This window comes from Spermophilus citellus (genome assembly GCF_964194105.1).
Source record: "Spermophilus citellus genome assembly, chromosome: 16".
NCBI lineage: Eukaryota > Metazoa > Chordata > Mammalia > Rodentia > Sciuridae > Spermophilus > Spermophilus citellus.
Window position 1 is genome coordinate 53,173,841 of NC_138196.1, and position 21,098 is coordinate 53,194,938.

At 32.7% G+C, this 21,098-nt stretch overlaps 1 protein-coding gene across 2 annotated transcripts in view; it reads right to left on the bottom strand.

The window, feature by feature from the left end:
* Nucleotides 1-21,098, bottom strand: part of TRAPPC11 (trafficking protein particle complex subunit 11) — a 46,076-nt gene that overhangs the window by 10,779 nt on the left and 14,199 nt on the right. For both annotated transcript variants that reach the window (XR_014019095.1, XM_081268963.1), the window contains exons 9-26: nt 19,499-19,632; nt 18,684-18,831; nt 16,839-16,932; nt 15,839-15,918; nt 15,665-15,743; nt 15,528-15,582; nt 15,061-15,206; nt 14,778-14,839; nt 14,545-14,677; nt 13,819-13,949; nt 10,812-10,967; nt 8,306-8,493; nt 7,845-7,993; nt 7,542-7,663; nt 6,882-7,001; nt 6,199-6,264; nt 5,742-5,898; nt 2,981-3,089 (exon numbers count right to left, since the gene is read on the bottom strand). Coding sequence is in view for 1 of the 2 variants with exons in the window: in XM_081268963.1 (XP_081125089.1) it covers nt 2,981-3,089; nt 5,742-5,898; nt 6,199-6,264; nt 6,882-7,001; nt 7,542-7,663; nt 7,845-7,993; nt 8,306-8,493; nt 10,812-10,967; nt 13,819-13,949; nt 14,545-14,677; nt 14,778-14,839; nt 15,061-15,206; nt 15,528-15,582; nt 15,665-15,743; nt 15,839-15,918; nt 16,839-16,932; nt 18,684-18,831; nt 19,499-19,632 (2,129 nt within the window). In the remaining variant the exon portion in view is untranslated. The remainder of the gene's footprint in view (nt 1-2,980; nt 3,090-5,741; nt 5,899-6,198; nt 6,265-6,881; nt 7,002-7,541; nt 7,664-7,844; nt 7,994-8,305; nt 8,494-10,811; nt 10,968-13,818; nt 13,950-14,544; nt 14,678-14,777; nt 14,840-15,060; nt 15,207-15,527; nt 15,583-15,664; nt 15,744-15,838; nt 15,919-16,838; nt 16,933-18,683; nt 18,832-19,498; nt 19,633-21,098) is intronic.

Consider the following 21,098-nt stretch of genomic DNA (forward strand, 5'->3'; position numbering starts at 1 on the left):
TAGCAGTGCCTATTAGAATTCTAAATCAATTGTTCTAGTATATTCCACATCTTTAGTAAACTTGGTATTGTTAACCCTTTTCCTTTTTTTCAAGCTAGTGGGATATGAATCTCAAACGCATGCTTTGAATTTGTCATTCCCCAATTACTAGGAAGGTTGAGCTTCTCTCCATATGTATGTTTATTGGCTATGTGGTTTCCTCTACTTAAACTGCCTACTCAAGTATTTTGTTCACCTTCCTGACAGATTACCTATCTTTTTAAATATGACTTATGGAAGTTCTTGATATGAACTCTAATCCTTGTCAGTTAAACTTGTTGCAAACATGTTTTCCCAGTTTGTACTTTGTCTATTCACTCATGGTATTTTTACAGAAATAAAAATTTAAATTTTTTTTTTACCATATGATTTATTTTTATTTTTTTTAGTCATACATGACAGCAGAATGTATTTTGACATATAATACATACATGGAATGTACATACATCAATCATATTGTCTATTCTATTCTGTTGCCCTACCTATCCCCCCTACTCTCCCATCCTCTCTCTCTATCCAATCTAATATGACACACTTTTTATTTTCTTTTTCTCATCACAACATCATATACGTATTCTGTATAACAATGAGGTTCTCCTTCCATCTTCCGTGCAACTCCCCTTCTCCTTCTTTTTCCCTCCCACCTCTCTTCCCTATTTAGTGGTAGTCTTCTTCTCATGCTCTTCCTCCCTATCCCATTTTGAGACACCTATAGCACAAGAGTTAAAACCAAGAATCAACAAATGGGATGAATTCAAACTAAAAAGTTTTTTCTCAGCAAGAGAAATAATATGTGAGGTGAATAGGGAGCCTACATTCTGGGAACAAATTTTTACCCCTCAAACATCAGATGGAGCTCTAATCTCTAGAGTATACAAAGAACTCAAAAAGTTAAACAACAAAAAAACAAATAACCCAATCAACAAATGGGCCAAGGACTTGAACAGAAACTTCTCAGAAGAGGATATACAATCAATCAACAAATACATGAAAAAATGCTCACCATCTCTAGCAATCAGAGAAATGCAAATTAAAACTACTCTAAGATACCATCTCACTCCAATAAGAATGGCAGCCATTATGAAGTCAAACAACAATAAGTGCTGGCAAGGATGTGGGGAAAAAGGTACACCCATACATTGCTGGTGGGACTACAAATTGGTGCAGCCAATTTGGAAAGCAGTATAGAGATTCCTTGGAAAGCTGGGAATGGAACCACCATTTGACCCAGCTATTCCCCTTCTCGGACTATACCCAAAAGACCTAAAAAGAGCATACTACAGGGACACAGCCACATCAATGTTTATAGCAGCACAATTCACAATAGCTAGATTGTGGAACCAACCTAGATGCCCTTCAATAGATAAATGGATTAAAAAAATGTGGCATTTATATACTATGGAATATTACTCAGCACTAAAAAATAACAAAATCATGGCATTTGCAGGCAAATGGATGGCATTAGAGCAGATTATGCTAAGTGAAGTCAGCCAATCCCTAAAAAAACAAATGCCGAATGTCTTCTCTGAAAATTTAATTTTAATCAATCAAATTAATTAATCAATTTTAGAGATCTTTAAGACCTAATCCATGTCATAAAGCAATTCTCTTATGCTTTCTGTTCAAAGTAATAAAGTTTTATCATTTACAATAAGATCTTTAATATACCTAGAATGAATTTTTATATTTAGTATACAGTTTAATTCCAAATTTTTCCCAAATGAACAGCTGATTATTCACCACCAGTGATAAAACAGTTCATCCTTTCTCCATTGATCTGCAATGTTCTCTCTGTAAAATATCAGTTCCATACAGGTATGGATCTACAAGTCTATTTCTAGACTCTCTCTTCCAATCTATTGGCTAATTTACACGTTCCTGAGCCAAGAGTGCTGACAACTATAGTTTTATAATAAGTCTTGGAATCTAGAAGGGCAAGAACCACCGCCTAGTTCTTTTTTTCTGGAGTATTTTGAGTATTTCTGACTTTTTTCCTTTCCATATAATTTTTATTTTCAGTACTGAGCACTCCACCACTGAGCTACAACCCCAGTCCTTTTTATTTTTTATATTGAGATAAAGTCTCATTAAGTTGTCAAGGCTGACTTGCAATCCTCCTGCCCTAGGTCCCCAAGTCCCTGAGATTACAGGTGTATGCCACCACATCCAGCTCATATGAATTTTAGAATCAAGCGTCCAGTTACACAAAAATACCTGTTGAAATATTAAAGACCTGTACTGAATCTATAGAAAAACTTAAAGAGATTAAATCTTACACAAGATCACTGTGTATCTCTCCCATCTACTTAGGTTTTCCTGATGTTTTTAAGTTATCTCCATAAAGGCAAGGCAAATCTTCTATTAAGTATAATCCTACATATATTAGAAACGTGGTTATCATGAAAACAATATTTTTGTTTTACTCTTATTTATTTTTTTTCAGGGTGGGGGGGAGATTGGGATTAGGCCCAGGGCCTCATACATGCTAGGCAGGCACCCTACCACTGAGCTATATCCCCACTCCCTCTCTTTAAAGTACATTGCCTAGAGGCTTATTTTTGACATATAGAAATATAATTGATATTTGTATATTGATATTATATTCAGAACATTGCCCAAACTCTTAATTCCCTTGGGTTTTCTATATAGACAATTATATTGACTATCAAAGAAGATAGTTTCCACCTTATGTGTTCTCATAATCCTATCTTCAGATTTAGTATGGCTGAATTTCATTAAGATACAATGAAATTTTATATAGCACAAAACTGAGGCAAACATAAATTAAAGTTTAATTTTCTGTTTTAGTCTGTTTTTAGCACATGACTGATTATATTCATATGATTTCTATTCTGCTTTTCAGAATGATAAATGACAATCACAAATAAAGTATTAGACTAACAAAGACACGAAGAAGAGATAGAGTAGATATTATATTTACCTCTTCCAGGAGATAATATAATGTCCAGTTGCTACTCCACCTTCATTTCCAACAGATGGGCATCGAAGACAAAAGCATTCACTAGCACTCTCTCCAGTCTGTAAGACAACTATAAGACAACTTTATAATCTTACACAGTGGTTTCATCTATGAGAGTTTCATATTTAAGCAATATAAAAAAGGTTTACATTATGAATTAAATAATATTTATAGAGACTTAGATAGTAGTGTTCACAGACATCAAATGACTTTTTCAAGACCACAAGGTCCAGTGTTTGTGCTAATGTACCAATATTTCATTATGATAAAAACCAGTGAGAAATCTGTGTGTCATACCAAAACTAATGAACAGGAGGAGCTTGGAGGTAGAATGATCACCACAGTAATTATTATTCTTTTTCCAAATCATTTCATGTCTTAAAAAAAAATTTAGAGAAAAAGAGAAAACATAAGTCACCCTTAAAGTACACAAAATGTGAATCTAAAAAATTCTGGGTTTTTTTCTGAGTGAATATTCATTATCAGTACCACTCAAGTGGAAATGTATCACATATTACTTCATTATGTTCTAGTGTGACCAATCACCTGTTTGTTTCCTTTTGTTAATTTTATAGTAAATTCCTTTAGTGCTCATCTAAACCAAGTCTTCTCAACCTTTTAGCACTTCACAGCCTGCAATATCACTTCCTTCAATATCACTCCCTTAAATACAACCAGGCAATGTTGCCTTTCTGATGTCAATTTTAGGACATTTGTGAGTAAAACTCTGCAATAATAACAACACTCCCAAACATTAGGTTGTTATTGTTTTATGACTATTTTTTCTTTTTTGGTGCTAGGAATTGAACCCAGGGGTGCTTAACAACGTAGCCACATCCCCAGCCCATTTAATTTTTCATTTTGAGACACATTCTCACTAAGTTGCTTAGGGCCTTGCTAAGTTGCTGAGACCATCTTTGAACTTGCTATCCTTCTGCTTCAGCCTCCCAAGCTACTGGGATTATAATAATGTACCATCATGCCCAGCATTTTTGTAATTTTTTAATGAAAAAGGCTGTGATAGATTAATGGAGATCTGACTGTAGATAAATAACAATCCATAGTGAAAAGGAAAAAACTGGGTTAATTTTTACTTCAATTAAGTTCTTTAAAGTAATTTTAAGGACTAACAAATGATATTGTAGTTTAGTAAATTTGAAAATGCATCAATTCAAATCTCTGGAAATAGCTTTTTTAAAAACCTAAGCTCTACCAAAACCCTCCATAAATTCTAAGTTAACCAAAATGATCACAAAATTTATTAAGAATGAACATATGGCAATTTGTGACACAGAAGTGCTAACACTATTCGTTTTGAAGACAAAGGAAAGAGCCATGAGCCAAGGAATGCAAGTGGCCCAGAGGAGCTGGAAACGACCAAGAAACACATTCTTCTCAAGAGCCTTAAGAAAGAATTCACTGAAACCAACCCCTTGTTTTTAGGATTTCTAACCTCCAGAATTTTAAGACAATAGTTTTGTGTTATTTTGAGCCATTAATTTCATGGTCATTTGTTACAGCAGCAACAGGATCCTAAATCAGAGGAGGTTCAAACCATTTAAAAATACACATTAAATGATGCTGACAATAAAGGCACTCTAAAAGCAAAATGTTTTTAATGATAATTACATTAGAGAACATGGAAATTATTTTTAGCATTTAAATAGAGAGGTCTAGAGACATGTTTGACCTCTATCTATTGTCATCACATAAAGATTTGATGCCAAGATCTTGACAAAAATCTAGTTATTTTATCACTCCAAGGGAAATTAGTACCTCCTTTCTGATGAGTTTTCTAAACAGAAATGGTAAATATGGAGACTGTCTAATCTTTCTGATGTCTTAAGAACCTGGCCTGGAGTCTTACAGTGAAGCACTCAATAAACATTTGTAGATTATTTATTTAAAGATACTGAAATGTATTTACAGATCAAATGCACATGTATGCGTTTATGTATGTTTGTGTGTTTATGTGTGTGTGTGGGAAATCTGATAACTGTTCATCTAATTTTTAATTTTAATCTGTATTTCAAATGACTGAATCCTATAAGCAGTTAGTGCTCATGACTGAATTACCAAATAGACAACTCTATATTTGACTTTATGAATATTTCATGACTTTTTTCTCATAATATTTATCCTTGTAAAACAGCTGAGTACACTCTTTTGCTTAGGTTAATATTCAAATTAATTTTATTACCTCAAACAGCTCAAGAAGCATAAAAGCCTAAGGTACGCTAAACCAGAGGTGTCATCCTGGATTTGAATCTGTTCTATAAAGTTATTTAGTTGGGTGATTTAGGAAATTTATGTTCCACTTTCCTAAACATCTTGTCCCATTTAAAATTACACGAAACAATAAACAATTAAAAATTAATAAGAAAAAACAACATTTAAAAAATTCAAATACCAAAAGAATTTCTATTTTACTTTTAAGTATGTTTTTCAGAATTTAACTTCCTCAGAGTAAAAATTTGATCTTTTAAAATAAGGAATATTCAAGCAAAAGGTAAATGATACTAATACTACCTTAATTCTAAGTGTTAAGCTTCAAGTTCCCTCATTTGGCAAAAAAAAACAAAAAAAACAAAAAAACAACTCTTACATTGCTAGCTTGCTCAAACACACACACACACACACACACACACACACGGACACGGACACACAGGCCTACACACACACAACTCTCTGCCATTTAAATGGGAATAATCTGAAGTTTCACCTTTGTCCACTTGGGACTCCAGCTGATCCACTGCAGTCATAGAAGGAGCAAGCTGTAGTTCACTGGATACAATAGTGAGGGCCCACGGGGAGGCACTTAAAAGGTCCGTCATTAACAGAAAAGGGATGTCAGCATAGACCCTTTCCAGGTGCTCAAACTGTCAAAAACAAAGATAAAAGGTCTGTAAGCAATTATACTAATCATTTTATTTCTTCCCATCAATTTCTTTTCTTTTCTTTTTTTAAAGAGAGAGAGAGAGAGGAGAGAGAGAGAATTTTTTTTTAATATTTATTTTTCAGTTTTTGGCAGACACAACATCTTTATTCTATTTTATGTGGTGCTAAGGATCGAACCCAGCGCCCCGCGCATGCCAGGCAAGCGCGTTACCGCTTGAGCCAAATCCCCAGCCCAATTTCTATAACCCAAATGATTTCCAGTATGTATCACAGGAATATACCTTCGTAGAAACAAATTTAACTGCAACATCAAATGGAAAGACTGTTTCTATTGTTACGGTTTCATCCTGCAAGAAAATTCGAAGGGTACATTCAGTGGCTTTTCTAACATATTTTATATAAATAAAAATCTTAAAATAGAAGGCATACAAAACACAATTTTTAATTGATCAATAAATAATCCCAAGCTAAACTTTAAGAAGCAACGTTCTTTTTCTTAGATGAAGTTTTTAAAAATATACATAAAGAAACCGGAGAACTATTTTTAGTTAAGTTATCTATGGATAATTCACTCTGCAAAGTACTTTCTTCTATATGATTTTATCTCCAGGTACAGTGAAGTAGGATTTTATAGAACCAGCTATTAAGAAAGATATAGTGACTTGCCTAAGGCCACAAAGCTAGTGGTGCCAAGCCTAGAATCTGGGTCTTCCTCTTGTGCATATTCTTTACCTCACCTTGATTCAAAATGACTAAAATAATAATAATAATAAATATAGCAACAAGAAGCAATGCGACAGACACTTATAATCACTATCCATGTTTATGCAATCATTCAAGGAAAAAGGTGCTATTATGATTGCCACTTTAAGATGAGGCTGTCACATAGAAGATATTAACTAAAATAATATAAGACAGGATTGTTCCATGTATGGTGCTCCATAAAGTTATGAAAAAGAAATACCTTGTGGCACTTGCAAACAATTTCCTTTTCTTCAACAGTTGTATTGATCAGGTAAGAAACATACACAAGAAACATTCTTGATCCCACTGTTCCACAGCGAACATACAATGTTTTTTCCAGCTGTAACGAAGTGTTATAATTTAATATTACAGAGACTTTCTCCTGATACATTCTAGGATAATATTTCCAACTTTTAGAGTTTACTAGACCAACTGGCCAAATTCTTTCTCTTTATAGGTTGTTACAGTATAACTAATCTAACTAATTCAAGTTCCCACCATGGAGAACCTTTAGTATACTGCCAAGGTATAAAAGTAGGATCATTACCACTCTCTCTCTCTTTAAATTGCCCTCAATTTCCCAATAAATTTTTGTATTTGGTTTGGAAACAGAAGTTGATGTGCTAATGCACTAAGTTACAGACAACACTTATTTTATACAACTAATTCTCCATATTAGGACCATCTGTTCTAAAATCTCTTGTATAAAAACTGCCAAAGATACTCTAGATATTTAAATATATAAAATGTTCATTAATTAAATCACTTTTTTAGTACTAGGATATGTTGTTAAAACAACCCAGAACTATCTAAAACTTGCTACATATTTAAAGTTACAAACCAGTTGATTTCCTCTCCAATCCCCACAGGCCAAATTCACCTGTTCTCCTGGATGTAAGTCTCCAATAGGAATGTCAGTGAGTAAAGCCGGGTAGGAGTCATCGCATAGTTCTGTTCCATGAAGAGTCACATGAGTTTTCTGAGTTAAGTTCGCATCCTGTCCTAAGAGTGTTAATATATTGGGGTTTTAAGACACAGAGAATTTAAATGTTATCATAACAATCAATGCTTGATGAAGAGCCCTATATTATATTATCTTCTAAACAAATGTCCTACCCTTGACACTATGGCACTTATTTTATGATGGATTAATAATATCAAACTTTAAAAAATGAATGCTTACCTGGTTTTAAACCAGCAGTGAGCTTCACGTCTCTGATCTGGGTCTTCTCATGAGATTGAACAGTCACAACCAAACAATACATTTCATTTGTCAGAGCAGGAGGCTCATGTTGCAAATGCACAGAAATGTTTGGAACTCTGGAAATAATCCTTTGAAAAGAAACCTTAGCTAAGCAACTGTTGGTTTTGTTTTGTTTTCTTTTGAAGTATTTAAATAAGATATTTAAAAGAAACAAGAGCTGGGCATGGTGGGCGCACACCTACAATCCCAGTGACTTGGAAGGCTGAGACAGGAGGATCACAGGTTCAAGGCCAGCCTCAGGAATTTAGTGACACCCTGTCTCACTAAAAACTAAAAAGGACTGGGGAGGTAGCTTAGTAGTAAAGCACTCCTGGGTTCATTCTCCAATACAAATAAAAAGAAGGTGATCTTTAACAATCTGCCTTGCAAAGCAGACTTACATTGTGCTTGCTTGGATGATTATGCTGTCCCAGTGAACCTCATTGTCAGGAAGTTTAGGTCGTCTTTTGAAAGAACGAGCAGCCTGCAGGGCTTCCTGGGAGGAAGCAGCATCTCCTCCTCCTCCCTGCCAACTCAAAACCACACACCTGCCTGTCTCATTGCCCAGAACCAGGTCCACAGAAGTAATCTGAAAGAGGAAAGGTGTGTTAGAAATGTCATCTCATTGCCCTTCAATAGACGAATGGATAAAAAAAATGTGGCATTTATACACAATGGAGTATTACTCTGCATTAAGAAATGACAAAATTATAGAATTTGGAGGGAAATGGATGGCATTAGAGCAGATTATGCTAAGTGAAGCTAGCCAATCCCTAAAAAACAAATGCCAAATGTCTTCTTTGATATAAGGAGAGTAACTAAGAACAGAGTAGGGAAGAAGAGCATGAGAAGATGAATAACATTAAACAGGGATGAGAGGTGGGAGGGACAGGGAGAGAGAAGGGAAATTGCTTGGAAATGGAAGGAGACCCTTAGGGTTATACAAAATTACATACAAGAGGAAGTGAGGGGAAAGGGAAAAATAATACAAGGGGGAGAAATGAATTACAGTAGAGGGGGTAGAGAGAGAAGAGGGGAGGGGAGGGGAGGGGAGGGGGGATAGTAGAGGATAGAAAAGGCAGCTGAATACAACAGACATGAGTATGTCAACATGTAAATCAATGTAAGTGTAACTGATGTGACTCTGCAATCTGTATACGGGGTAAAAATGGGAGTTCATAACCCACTTGAATCAAAGTGTGAAATATGATATATCAAGAACTATGTAATGTTTTGAACAACCAATTAAAAAAAAAAAAAAAAAGAAATGTCATCTCATATGTGTTTGTCACCATCCTCCTCAACAAAATCACCCTAAGAATGGCTACTATAAAAATTCACCCAGAGACCCACAGAGTAGCAAGAAGCAGAACACTTATTGTTTTGGAATGCTTAATGTTTTGTCTTAGTCTGGCTGGGACACAAACTTACTGTACTCTGAATCTCAACTTCTTCATCTTTGAAATTGAGATCATAACCTGAATTTCAAGCCAGGAGACTGTACAGTGCAGTTATGATGTCAATACCTAGGCACAGTACTTGATATTACAGATGCTCAATTAGTAAATGATGAAGAAATAAATATTTAAATGACCACTTACACATCTACAACCTAGTTTCTAATTTCACAAACATTTTTCCTTAGAATATTTGTAGTATTAGCAATAAAATTTTTTATAGTTTGAATAAATGTTCCTTTCAATTAAATCCATTAACAAAATGACTCAAAATAGGATTACTGATTATGATTTATATATAGTAGAGTTCTTCAATTATGTAAAAAACAAAATACATCATTAGGGATTTAGTCAAATCATGAAGAACTTTTTGTAAAACAAATAAGCAAAAATCTCTGGGACTGGGAATATAGCTCAAGGGTAGAGCACTTCCCTAGCACACACAAGGCCCTGGGTTCAATCCCCATGACCATAAAACAAAGAAAACACTCCCAATACTGGTTAATGATAAAATCAACAGCCTCACAGAAATTGTTATGGAAATATTGGTACAACACCTAGGTACCATCTATTTTAGCAAGTTTAAAATAACTAATCATTCTCATTCAAGTCATGGCAAACAAGCACTTAATGTGCTTATCACTTTCTAAGCAATTTATATTTCTGATCTAAACCTCATGAAACCCTAAGGTGTAGGTACCCCTGTGATCCCCATTTTAAAGATGAATACAGAAACAGAGAGGTTACGTAACTGCCCAGGTTCAGAAGCTAGCCATCTGATGAGTTAGAATTTAAGGCCACACAGTTTGGTTCCAGAGCGTATGTTCAAATAAAATATTATAAAATATTACTTTCATAATATATTTTCTGAAACTTTTTAACTATATTAAATCAATCTTTTAAAATATTCATCACTACTTTTTCTTTTAACTATATGCAATCAGTAATGTTTAAACACTAAAAACATACTTAGTATAAATTATGCAAAATATACTTGCCATATTATACAATATATATTGTTCGGAATTCCTTAAATGATTATATTATGTAGTCATTAAAAAATGAGATCAGTCTTACGTACTAACATGAAATGATATATAATATAAAGTATTAAGTGAAAAAAGCATGAGTATTATGTATATATTACCAATTTTTTATTAGTTCATTTTAGTTATACATGACAATAGTCAATTTTGAGATATTTTACAAATATGAAGTATATCTTATTCTAACTAGCAATTTTTTGGGAAAAAATTTTTTAACTACAAATAGAAAAATGTCTATAAGGAAACCTATCAAATTACCCTGATTGGTTTTCCTTGGGAAATCCAGGTGGGAGATTTTCTTTTCTTTTTTTTTTAATTTAAAAAATTATGTATTTTTTAATTGTTTGACCTAAACACATTGCTTTTGTAATTAAATATATTTTAAAACAAGTTCTGCAACTAACCTCAATTTTCTTTCCCACATCTTCAGTTTTTGCAACAAATTTAAATAACAGTTTTCTTGTTTTACCAGGAACTAAACACATCCTCCCTTGGGTCAAATTTTCCAAAACTTCACTTGCTTTAGATGCCTCTTCTATTACACAGAACTGGTTGTATTCCTGAAAAAGAGGTTAGCAACGGTCACCATTTACAAAGGCTAAATGTCACCTGTTTTGCTAACATTAAAAGCCAAGTGCTTTGGAGCTAGTTTAGTTTTAACTCCATGCTATTGAAGCATTATAATGGGTTATTAATAAAAGGAAATATTTTAATGCCAAATTTAGGCACTTATCTACTCACTGTTGCCATAAGAATAAACAGTTCACTAAACACAACCTGATTTCTGAAAATGCTTAGATATCCTTTTTGTAGAGAGAGAAATAAGTTGTTTATTGCACCAATGCTGTGCAACAAAGGAGAGCTTCTTGAAGAGCTTACTGTTCACATGGCTTCTGAGATACTGCACTGTCTCCCGCTTCTCATCCTCTTTGGTTACTTTCTGGTTTTCCCTCAAAAGCCTTTATTCTTTACTAGGTCCCTTGAATTCAGGGGTCCCACAAGTTTTGGTCCTTGGCTTTCTTTCAGTTCTATTGTTTTCTCTTTATGTTTACTTCATTAGCAAGTTTGTGCATTTATACATATTCTGTACCTTTGTGCTAAAATCTCCCACATAAAAATTATGGTAGTCTGTTCCTATTTCCTTAACTACAGGCTTACAGCCATGATTGTCTAGAGAACAAAATCCCCTCCCATCTAAGTCAGCAGATCCCAAACTGAATGTGTATCTTTCTTCCCAGAAGAACATACGTCTCACAAATAGATAAACAGAGACATCATTCATGTATGGATCTGCATAACTGCCACATTCACACCTGTTCATTAAACATCAAGAGCTTCCCAAGATGAATTACCTTCATAAGAATTTCTTACATAGTTCAATTTTTATACATTTCCTATGAGTTTCATTTCTAGTGTATGCTTATAAAACTTAGGCATTCTACTTTTTTCCTTATAATCAGCATCTTGAATTTCAAATAAACTATATTCAGAATATACTTTAATGTTTAAAACGTTATGTAGCACTTAAATTATGGAAGTAGTTTGTTTCTTATTTAAAATAAAGTAAGAAAAATAAGTGGAATACTAAGATATTAAGGAAAAAGTAAAATAAGAGTCCCTAGAGTAACCTTCTAATTTCAGACTTAAGAGTATTTCATGTTGGGAAAAAAAATAAATAAAAAAGACCTATCCTTGTGAAACTATGATTCTAGTAAAAAAAAATAATAATAATAATTTACCAAATGATTACACATACAAGCTGAAACCATGGCTGTCACTCTTACTATAAAGGGTTATGAAAGACTTGCTAGGTTCACCTCGTGACCTTTATTCATCCCATCCCCATTCCTTACTCTCTCTGTTCGGTCAAGAATTCAGATTTATCTATTTTCAAATGCCTCTTGCACCTTACATCTCCATTCCTGCCACTAGCATCCTGATTCAAATCCTCATATCTTGAAGCTGGGTTAATACAAACAGCCTTTAATTAGTTTCCATAACATCATTTCTTTCCCTCTATTTTGCTACTACAATGAAATTTGTTAGACATAAATTCCATGCTCTTGCTTTAATATTCTCAAACTAATTCAAAGAAATCCCTGGGTAAGGGTTTGAAGTTAAATAAAATATGCTGATTTTCGGGCAATCTAGGTCCATTTAACCATTCTATTAAAGACATTTCTCAGTTTGTATGAATTAAATCATATTAAAACAGATAATGTCCTTTCCTTATTACCATCCAATAACTAGAACATGGATAAAAGAACAAATAAATAAATAAATCTTAAATGACTTCCATTTATTATTTAGTCTATCTCTGCTTAACTCTTCAAGGCTCCTGTAAACCATCAGGACTTATTTCTCACCACCTATGCTTAAAAATTCTCTGGTCTCTTGAGGTCATTGTCTTGACTTATGCATAAACATAGAATGTGTACTCCTATTTCACTGCACTGTTTTCTCACTGTCAAACATGTTCTCCCCTTTCCATCCTTTTATACCTATCTTAGTACCATATTCATTCTTGGAACGTCCTCTCTTTTCTTGGCAAATAGATTTCTAGGTTATACTACACAATTCAGTCTTCACTATCTACTTGAACAATATGTGAGTCATTGGTCCCTGCTCCCAATGCTTACATTGTGATGGGATGATATGCTATAATCTTTCAAGTTCAGAATACTACTCTCAATAGATGCTTGTTGGTTAAAGGCTCAATATACTTTCTGGGAGAACAAAAGAAAATTATCCGTCAAGTGAGCTTGTAAATGAAATAGCTGAAATGTGATCCATAATTTCACTTTATTATACCATACTTTGAAAATGTTCAAGTGCATGAAATATGGTATGTTCCCATTTCTTCAAGAAAAAAGTGGCTTATATATTCATAAATGAAAAATATCTATATTACTCAAGAAGTTAACAGAAAGAACCTCAAGAGAATAAAATTGGAGGATTATACATTTAATCATTTACTTATCACTTTATAGCCATCTATTCCATCTTAAATTTTTAAATATTAAACATGTATTTGTTCTATAATATACAAATAACATTAAAATGAAAATGGAAACAAATGATTTTGAAAATTGGATTATATTCAATTCTGAATCTTATTTGAAATTAAGTTAGACATTATAAATATATACACATGGAATTCTTAATATTTCATAAACAAGAAGTAAAAATAAATAAAACTCAAGAGTAGGGAAAGTGTAATACTTGACTTGATAGAGTTCAGAAATATAAATAGATAATTTATATTTATATATTTATGTTACAGACCTTACTGAAGTTATTTGTTACTATGAAACCATTAAGACCTAAAATTCACTAAGTTCATTTTATGTAGTTAGAAAATGCAAGCTATAATAATAAACACAATAAAAATACATTAAAAAGTACTATTACCTGATTATTAAAGCTGACACAGAGTTTGGAAAACCTAATGGGATGTGGACAATCAGCCTTCAGATAAATGTCAAACTGAACAGGAACATCAACATGAAAACTTGGGGCATGAAATTTGGCTTTGCATTGTACTAGAAGTCAAACAAAAAGAGCTGAGTTATACACTACCAGATACTCACAACCCAAACACTTTATTCTATGAATTATATTTACTCAGAAGAGACCCACTGGCATTCTTACTGATTTCTTACTTAAGGTATTCTTATAGGCTGCTAAACTAAGACAGTTCAACAGACATAAATGTAGCTCACTTTTTAAAAATGAACAAAAGTTAAATAAGTTTCAAAGCCGTCTTTAATTTTAAAATCAGTATTGCCTCTAAAATGTCAGTGACAAAATTTTAAAGTGAAAAGAACCATTTTAAGATTAACTTGTGTCAAAAGACCTGACTAGAAATCAAAGCATAAACCTTTTAAGTAACTGCCTTTTCAAATTATGCCTGAAGTACATAAATGAACAAAGTATGTTTTAAGACATAAATCAAACATTTAATATCTTGACCTAAGACATTTAGGAGAAATTTTTTTTTAAATCACAATTTAGCCATAAAATGATTATACTTTGAAAATTCTTTCTTGACTTTTATATTTATTATTCTACATATATTTATTTTATAGTAAGAAGTATGATTTCCCTAAAATAATATTTTAGATGCTAGCAACCTACCGAATGGTACAAAGTCCTGTACTCCGATTGTGAAAACATTGCTGCCGGCCAGAGAAACTCGGTCTGCCCACAGCTTCTGAGCAGTTTTCACAGCTAAGACATCACAGTCAGGTTCAGGATCTGGAATTTCGTTCTGCATCAACACAGAGGTAAACATTTGTTCAATCAGTTGGAAAAAATATCTAGGTATACATGTTCCTGAAACATATCTTACACAAAGAATTCCAACCTACCATTAAAACATTTATGAGGTTCTTTTCTATACGAGATTTCTGATCATCTTTCAGAGTTGAAGCTAAAATGAAGAAATAAAATTAGAACTAAATTCACTATCCTGCTTAATGTTTCTATAATAATTTAGAGTAAATACCTCTTCTAAAATGACTAAGCACAATGACTTGCACATAATCCAAGTACTACTAAATAGCTGAGACTGAATTATTTTTCCAATTAAAAGGTTTAATGATGTGAAATAGTTCTGTAGATTGGATTTTTACTGAAAGAACATCACACTACCTCTTCCAAGGAGTTCTAGGGAATAAGTAATGTAATCCTTTAATTGGGCCATAAGGTAGGAACACTTCAGAGCTGTAGTCAATATAGATGTAAGCAGAGTCCACCATCCTTCACTCCGATAATCACACATCACATAATCCAGCAATCTAAGGGATGACAAGGAGAAGGCATAATGAAGAGCTTCACAAGAAGGGTTTGAAGAGTTCTTAGAGATAACAAAGTGCTCATCTCATTTTATATTAATGTAAGAAAATCTTACTGAGATACAGGTATTTTTCATACTTAGTTAAACCTGAGATTTCCTAAAACTCTGAAAAAGATAGTGCCAACAGAAGGCACTTGAAAAATATCACAGAATGGAATATAATAGAAATATGGAAATAATAAATTCAATATAAAGTTCTACTTCTATTTCACTGTAAGGTAAACAGAATACTTATTAAAAATAAATAGTAAATAAGACTCACTTCAAAGCTTTGGTATAATCCTTTGCATAATAATATTCCTCTCCCATCTGAACCACTATGAAAGGAAAAAAAGACTTATGTACATAATTTAAAATTACTCAAAGTTGCATGAATTTTAGCATGTTATGGATACATACTTAGATGACTTTTCATTCTTGGACACTTATACTTTTTGAATTGTGCAACAGCATTACTCAGGAGAGTTATTATTATTTCCTGTGAAAAGATAGAAAGTATGAAACATTTAAATAATCTCATTTTCTTGAATTCTGTAAAAACTAGTTTATATTGAGGGGGAAAAAACAACTTACAGAGTGAACAACATTTCTCTCCTTCAGCTGAAGGGCAAGAATTCCCACCTTCTCTTTTTCAGGATCAGAAAGATCAAAACCTGTGAAAGATGAGATGCAACCCATTTTAAACAGCTCATTTAACTTAAATCTTCACATAAATATAGTATGTGTACACTCCTGGAGTCCTTTACTGTAATATAATGTATTTAAGATTATCAGCTATTCTAGACTCTTCAAGATTCTAAGGCAGCTTTATTAACAAAAACTTCATTGTGATCTCTGTTTTGCAGAGAACATTACTGAGCTCAGTGTTCTTTTATCTAGTGGAATCATCTTAAGAGTAGTATTCATATCATTCTCTACAAAATTCTCTATAAAGATCAAAGTACATAACCTCTTAACAATTGAGATAGATTCCACTGTCACTGATGTTGCTTGAATTAAAATATGTATAAAACACAAAAAGGATGTAGATAATTTTGGGGGATTTTTTGGGGGGTACAGGGATTGAACTCAGAGGGGCTTACCCACTGAACCACATCCCCAGCTTATTTTATTTTTTATTTAGAGACAGGGTCTCAATAAGTTGCTGAGTCTGGCTTTGAACTAGTGATCCTCCTGCTTCAGCCTCCCAAGTGGCTGGGATTATAGGGGTGCACAACTGTACCCATTTTATAAATTGTTTTTAAAGTGATACAAGTTAATGTTGTTTTAAAAGGTCACATTAATCATTAAAGTTAACTGGAATTAAAAAGTTTCAGTAGTAACAGTGGCTTATTTAAGACACATGTCTAAATATTTTAATCACATCAATATCTTTAATTAAAAATGACCTATGATATAGTGATACAAACAAATCTAAAATCTAAAAAACTACATATCTGAAAAAAATGTTTCAAAAGCATATATTTTTATTTCAACAAAATTTTTCTACTGGCCACATTAAGCATAAAAAATAGTGATAGCTATCTTGGCCTTTTGAAATTGAAAAAGAAGTGATGGAAAGAAAAATATTTACTTAGTATTCCTTGTCGCCACGGTCTTTGTCCATAAAAGTCAAGGACGCCTGTTTGTGTTTCTAAGGGATCAGGATTGGGATACATTACAGAAGCCTGCGAATTAAAAATCAAACTTAAATATGAGTTTATCTATCCCATCACAAATGGACTCTTGCACAATCTATGACTGAATAAATAAGTTTTCACAAATACAGACATCAAACATACATTCAAATAACACAGTTGTGAATATTTTTAACATGAATTAAATTTTAATAAAATTTAAATTAAAAATGTTTCATCTAACATTTAGAAAATCTTATAAAAACTGAACAAATCAATCTAATTTTAACAAATGGTTTCACAGCAACTAAAGTCTTTATATTTTCTTTTTATCTTGGCTATAATAAACCAGTAAAAAAATTGCAAAGTATGTTTGATATTTATTCCCTATGTATAAATATTCTTTGTAAACAAAAACATTATTACAAGGAGTTTCAAAGACACAATTTTCTTATCCTTTCTGTTGTTATTAATTCTGATATTGGGGAAAGTGGGTATTTTTTTTTAAAGAGAGAGAGACAGAGAGAGAAAGAGAGAGAGAATTTTTTTTTAATATTTATTTTTTAGTTTTCGGTGGACACAACATCTCTATTTTTTTTTTTTTAATGTGGTGCTGAGGATCAAACCCAGCACCCACGCATGCCAGGTGAGCGAAGATCAAACCCAGCACCTGCGCATGCCAGGTGAGCGCGCTACCGCTTGAGCCACATCCCCAGCCAGAAAGTGGGTATTTTTGATAGCAAAATCCAACAGATTTACATTGCTTTCTTTTTCTTCTTTTTAACTTTTCCCTTGGAACCCAAAACGCAATATAAGTGCATTCCTGAAGAATGTGTAAAAACACCCAAAAGCAAAAGGATAAAAATTTAAATTACATTCAGGTGCGGTAGTGCATGCCTGTAATCCCAGATGAGGCAAGAGGATGGTGAGTTCAAAGCCAGCCTCAGCAAAAAGTGAGGTACTAAGCAACTCAGTGAGATCCTATCTCTAAACAAAATACAAGATAGGGCTGGGGAGGTGGCTCAGTGGCCAACTGCCCCTGAGTTCAATCCCTGGTACCCTTCCCCCCAAATTCTTAAATTACATCTAAACCTTCTATCACTTGTTAAGAAGTAAACATTATTCTTATAGATTTTTATACAAAAATTTATTATTAATTGGAATAATTTTTCAATTAAATATAATCTGTGCATTTCACCATATCGTTAGTTATTCTTCAAAACAACAGATCTTGCTGAGAATAAACATTTTAATTAGAATAACATACTTTAACATATTTCCTATAGTTGTTCATCTTCTTTTAATTTATATTATCATTAATACATTTATGAGAATTTAAATAAGTCTTGCTACTGATCTCTTAGAATCTATTATCTACTTTGGATTTCTGAAAATAAAATTCTGGGTCAAAAGATATGTTTAGTTTTAAAGCTTTCCAAATTTTTTGGCAGAATTGTCATTTTTTACATTCTGCAATGCCCAGTCCTTCATATTCTTAACATACTTAATTTTAATCATCTTTTAAAATACTGTGTTTGGATTACAACATGACAGCTTAAAAATATAATACATTTAATAAATACAGTTGGAAATCACATATAATAGAAAAACTTCCAGTTAATTCACAGATAAAAGTGAAGTACTTTAGCCTAAACCCAAAATAGTCATAATTCCTAAAACAATAAAAAATATTATATTCAACGATTTGGAAACAAATTATAATACCAATCAGTCTTAAGTTCTTTCAAGAGAAGATTAATAAATTTCCTAAATGCCAGATAACACAGGAATTGGTAACTTACTTCATGACTACAAAGAGTTTTTGCATGCTGTTTCCGCTCCTGAGCATAATAGGCTGCCTGCTGATAATAGAAACCAGGATTCTGAGTTTGAATGGCTGTTAACCCTAACTTAATAGCTTCATCAAATAAATCTCCAAAGGCCTGGAATCTTAAAAAAAATAAAAATAAAAAATCAAGAAATAAAAAAGAATGAAAAGGCAGTTTATTTCCAGTAATTATTCAGACTGGGAACTATGATCTCAGCAACTTATATTAAAATGCTATTGATTAACAGTTAAGACTTGAAATAATTTCTAGAGTGTAAGACTAATACACACCAATTTTAAGGTTATAGATAAATTCTAAACAACTCAGTGAGATTTACAGATAAATTCATCTCTTCTTCACTAACAAGTCTACAGATATACCATCAAACTAGATCTCAACATAGTTTTCACTGCTCAAAATACATCCAAGTTTCTGACAAAATTTTCCTTCTAGCAATTTTTAAACATAAGTCTCAAACAGAAAGCTCTGTGACAGTAGGAGTTTTGTTTGCTTGCTGATGTATTCTATGGATATAGATACACAGCAGAAACCAAATGAATGTATGTTGAATGAAAAAGATAGCAATATGAATTAAATGACTTCCATTAAAAAACTGAGCCAATCAACAGATACTATTACCAGAAATATATGTGCATCATATCATTAAAAATCTTATTGAAAAAAAAAAACCTAACTCAGTTTAGAACCAAAGTCCATGCTAATTCCATTTCTTCAAGCCCCATGTGTTATTTTTTTTTAACATTCTAAAAATACAATTTAAAACATACTGTTTAGACATCCATGCAGCATGCTCAAAAGACAATTCCGCACTTCCAATTTTTTTCTTACACAAGTCAATGTGTTTTCGGAACTGAGCAATTGCATCCAATGGGGTATTGTGTTGAAAACACAGTCTACAAATCTGCAAAATGTAAAAATCAGCCCCAAAATAAGGGGGAAAAAAAGTCAAAAGACAAATTCATTTAAAAACATGTAAAGTTTGAGAATAACTTTAAAAAGACGACAGAACTTTATTCTCTGAAGTTCTTTGCAACATAAATTATTTTCTTCATAAGAATAGTTAAGCTAAAACACAAGGATAAACATCTTTGAGGAATGAAATAAAATAATACAGCACTTACACTGAATTTATTCTATATCTTAGAAAAGCTTTTTAAAAATACAGAATGTTAAAACTTATACCAAATAATTATACCCAGTTATTCCCAATAAAGAACCTAAAGATGGGCTCGGGTAAAGTATTTTCAACAGGCAATTGAGAAAGAACAGATTGACTTTCGGTTTTAGAATTGTCAGAATACTGAAGATTTTCTGTAGCACAAAGTACAGTTACTTCCATAGAAAACACAGATTACAGAAATTTTCAAAAACTTTTCCCTGGGATATTATTTCAAAACAATATAATCTATGTGTATTTGGGGTAAGAGAAAAAACAGAATAATTAAAGCCTCAATTAATTTCCATATGCTTATTATAATTTTCAATTTTATTTTTTAGAAATAAAGGAATACACGAAAAGTGTCTCATCCATTCCTGTCTTTTAGACACCTAATTTTTCTTTCCATAGGCAACCAGTTTCTGGCATATGCTTCCTGATATATTCTACACACAGACAAGTATATGTACGTTTATATACATGAACTAATATGCTAGCAGCTTGCATGAGACACACTGAATTATGTCTCAGTTTTCTCACCCAACAGTATCTTAGGTATCATTTGATATCTATATATCAGAACTGTCTCATTCTTTCTTTTTTTTTTTTTATTTTTCTTTTAGTTGTAGTTAGAAACAATACCTTTATTTATTTATTTATTTATTATGTGATGCTGAGGATCGAACCCAGGGCCTCACACATGCCTGGCAAGTGCTCTACCACTGAGCCACAACCCCAACCCTGTCTCATTCTTAATAGGTGTATAAAGTTCTACTATTTAGAGTTACAATTTATATAACTAATCACTTACTGCTAGTTTGTTCCCAATTGTTTCCTATTAGAAGATATAATAAGTATTCATAGATATGATTTGCCAGTGTTAGCACATATGTCAAATAAATTTCCTGAAAGGGAATTGCTATGTCAAAAAAAATGTTCACTTTAAATCTACACAGTCACTGCAAAAATATTTTCTACAGAAGCTGTACAAATTACACTTACACTAATAATGAATTGAAGTATTTGCTTGCACATTACCAACTTAATACCAGACTCCTTTCAAATAAGAGTTTGGAAAATTAAAAGCAAACAAACACCCCTTAATTGCCTGCTGAGGTGGAGAGGGAGCTATCACTACCACATACAATCTTAAAATGCTCAAACAATGGGCTGGGGATGTGGCTCAAGCGGTAGCGCGCTCGCCTGGCATG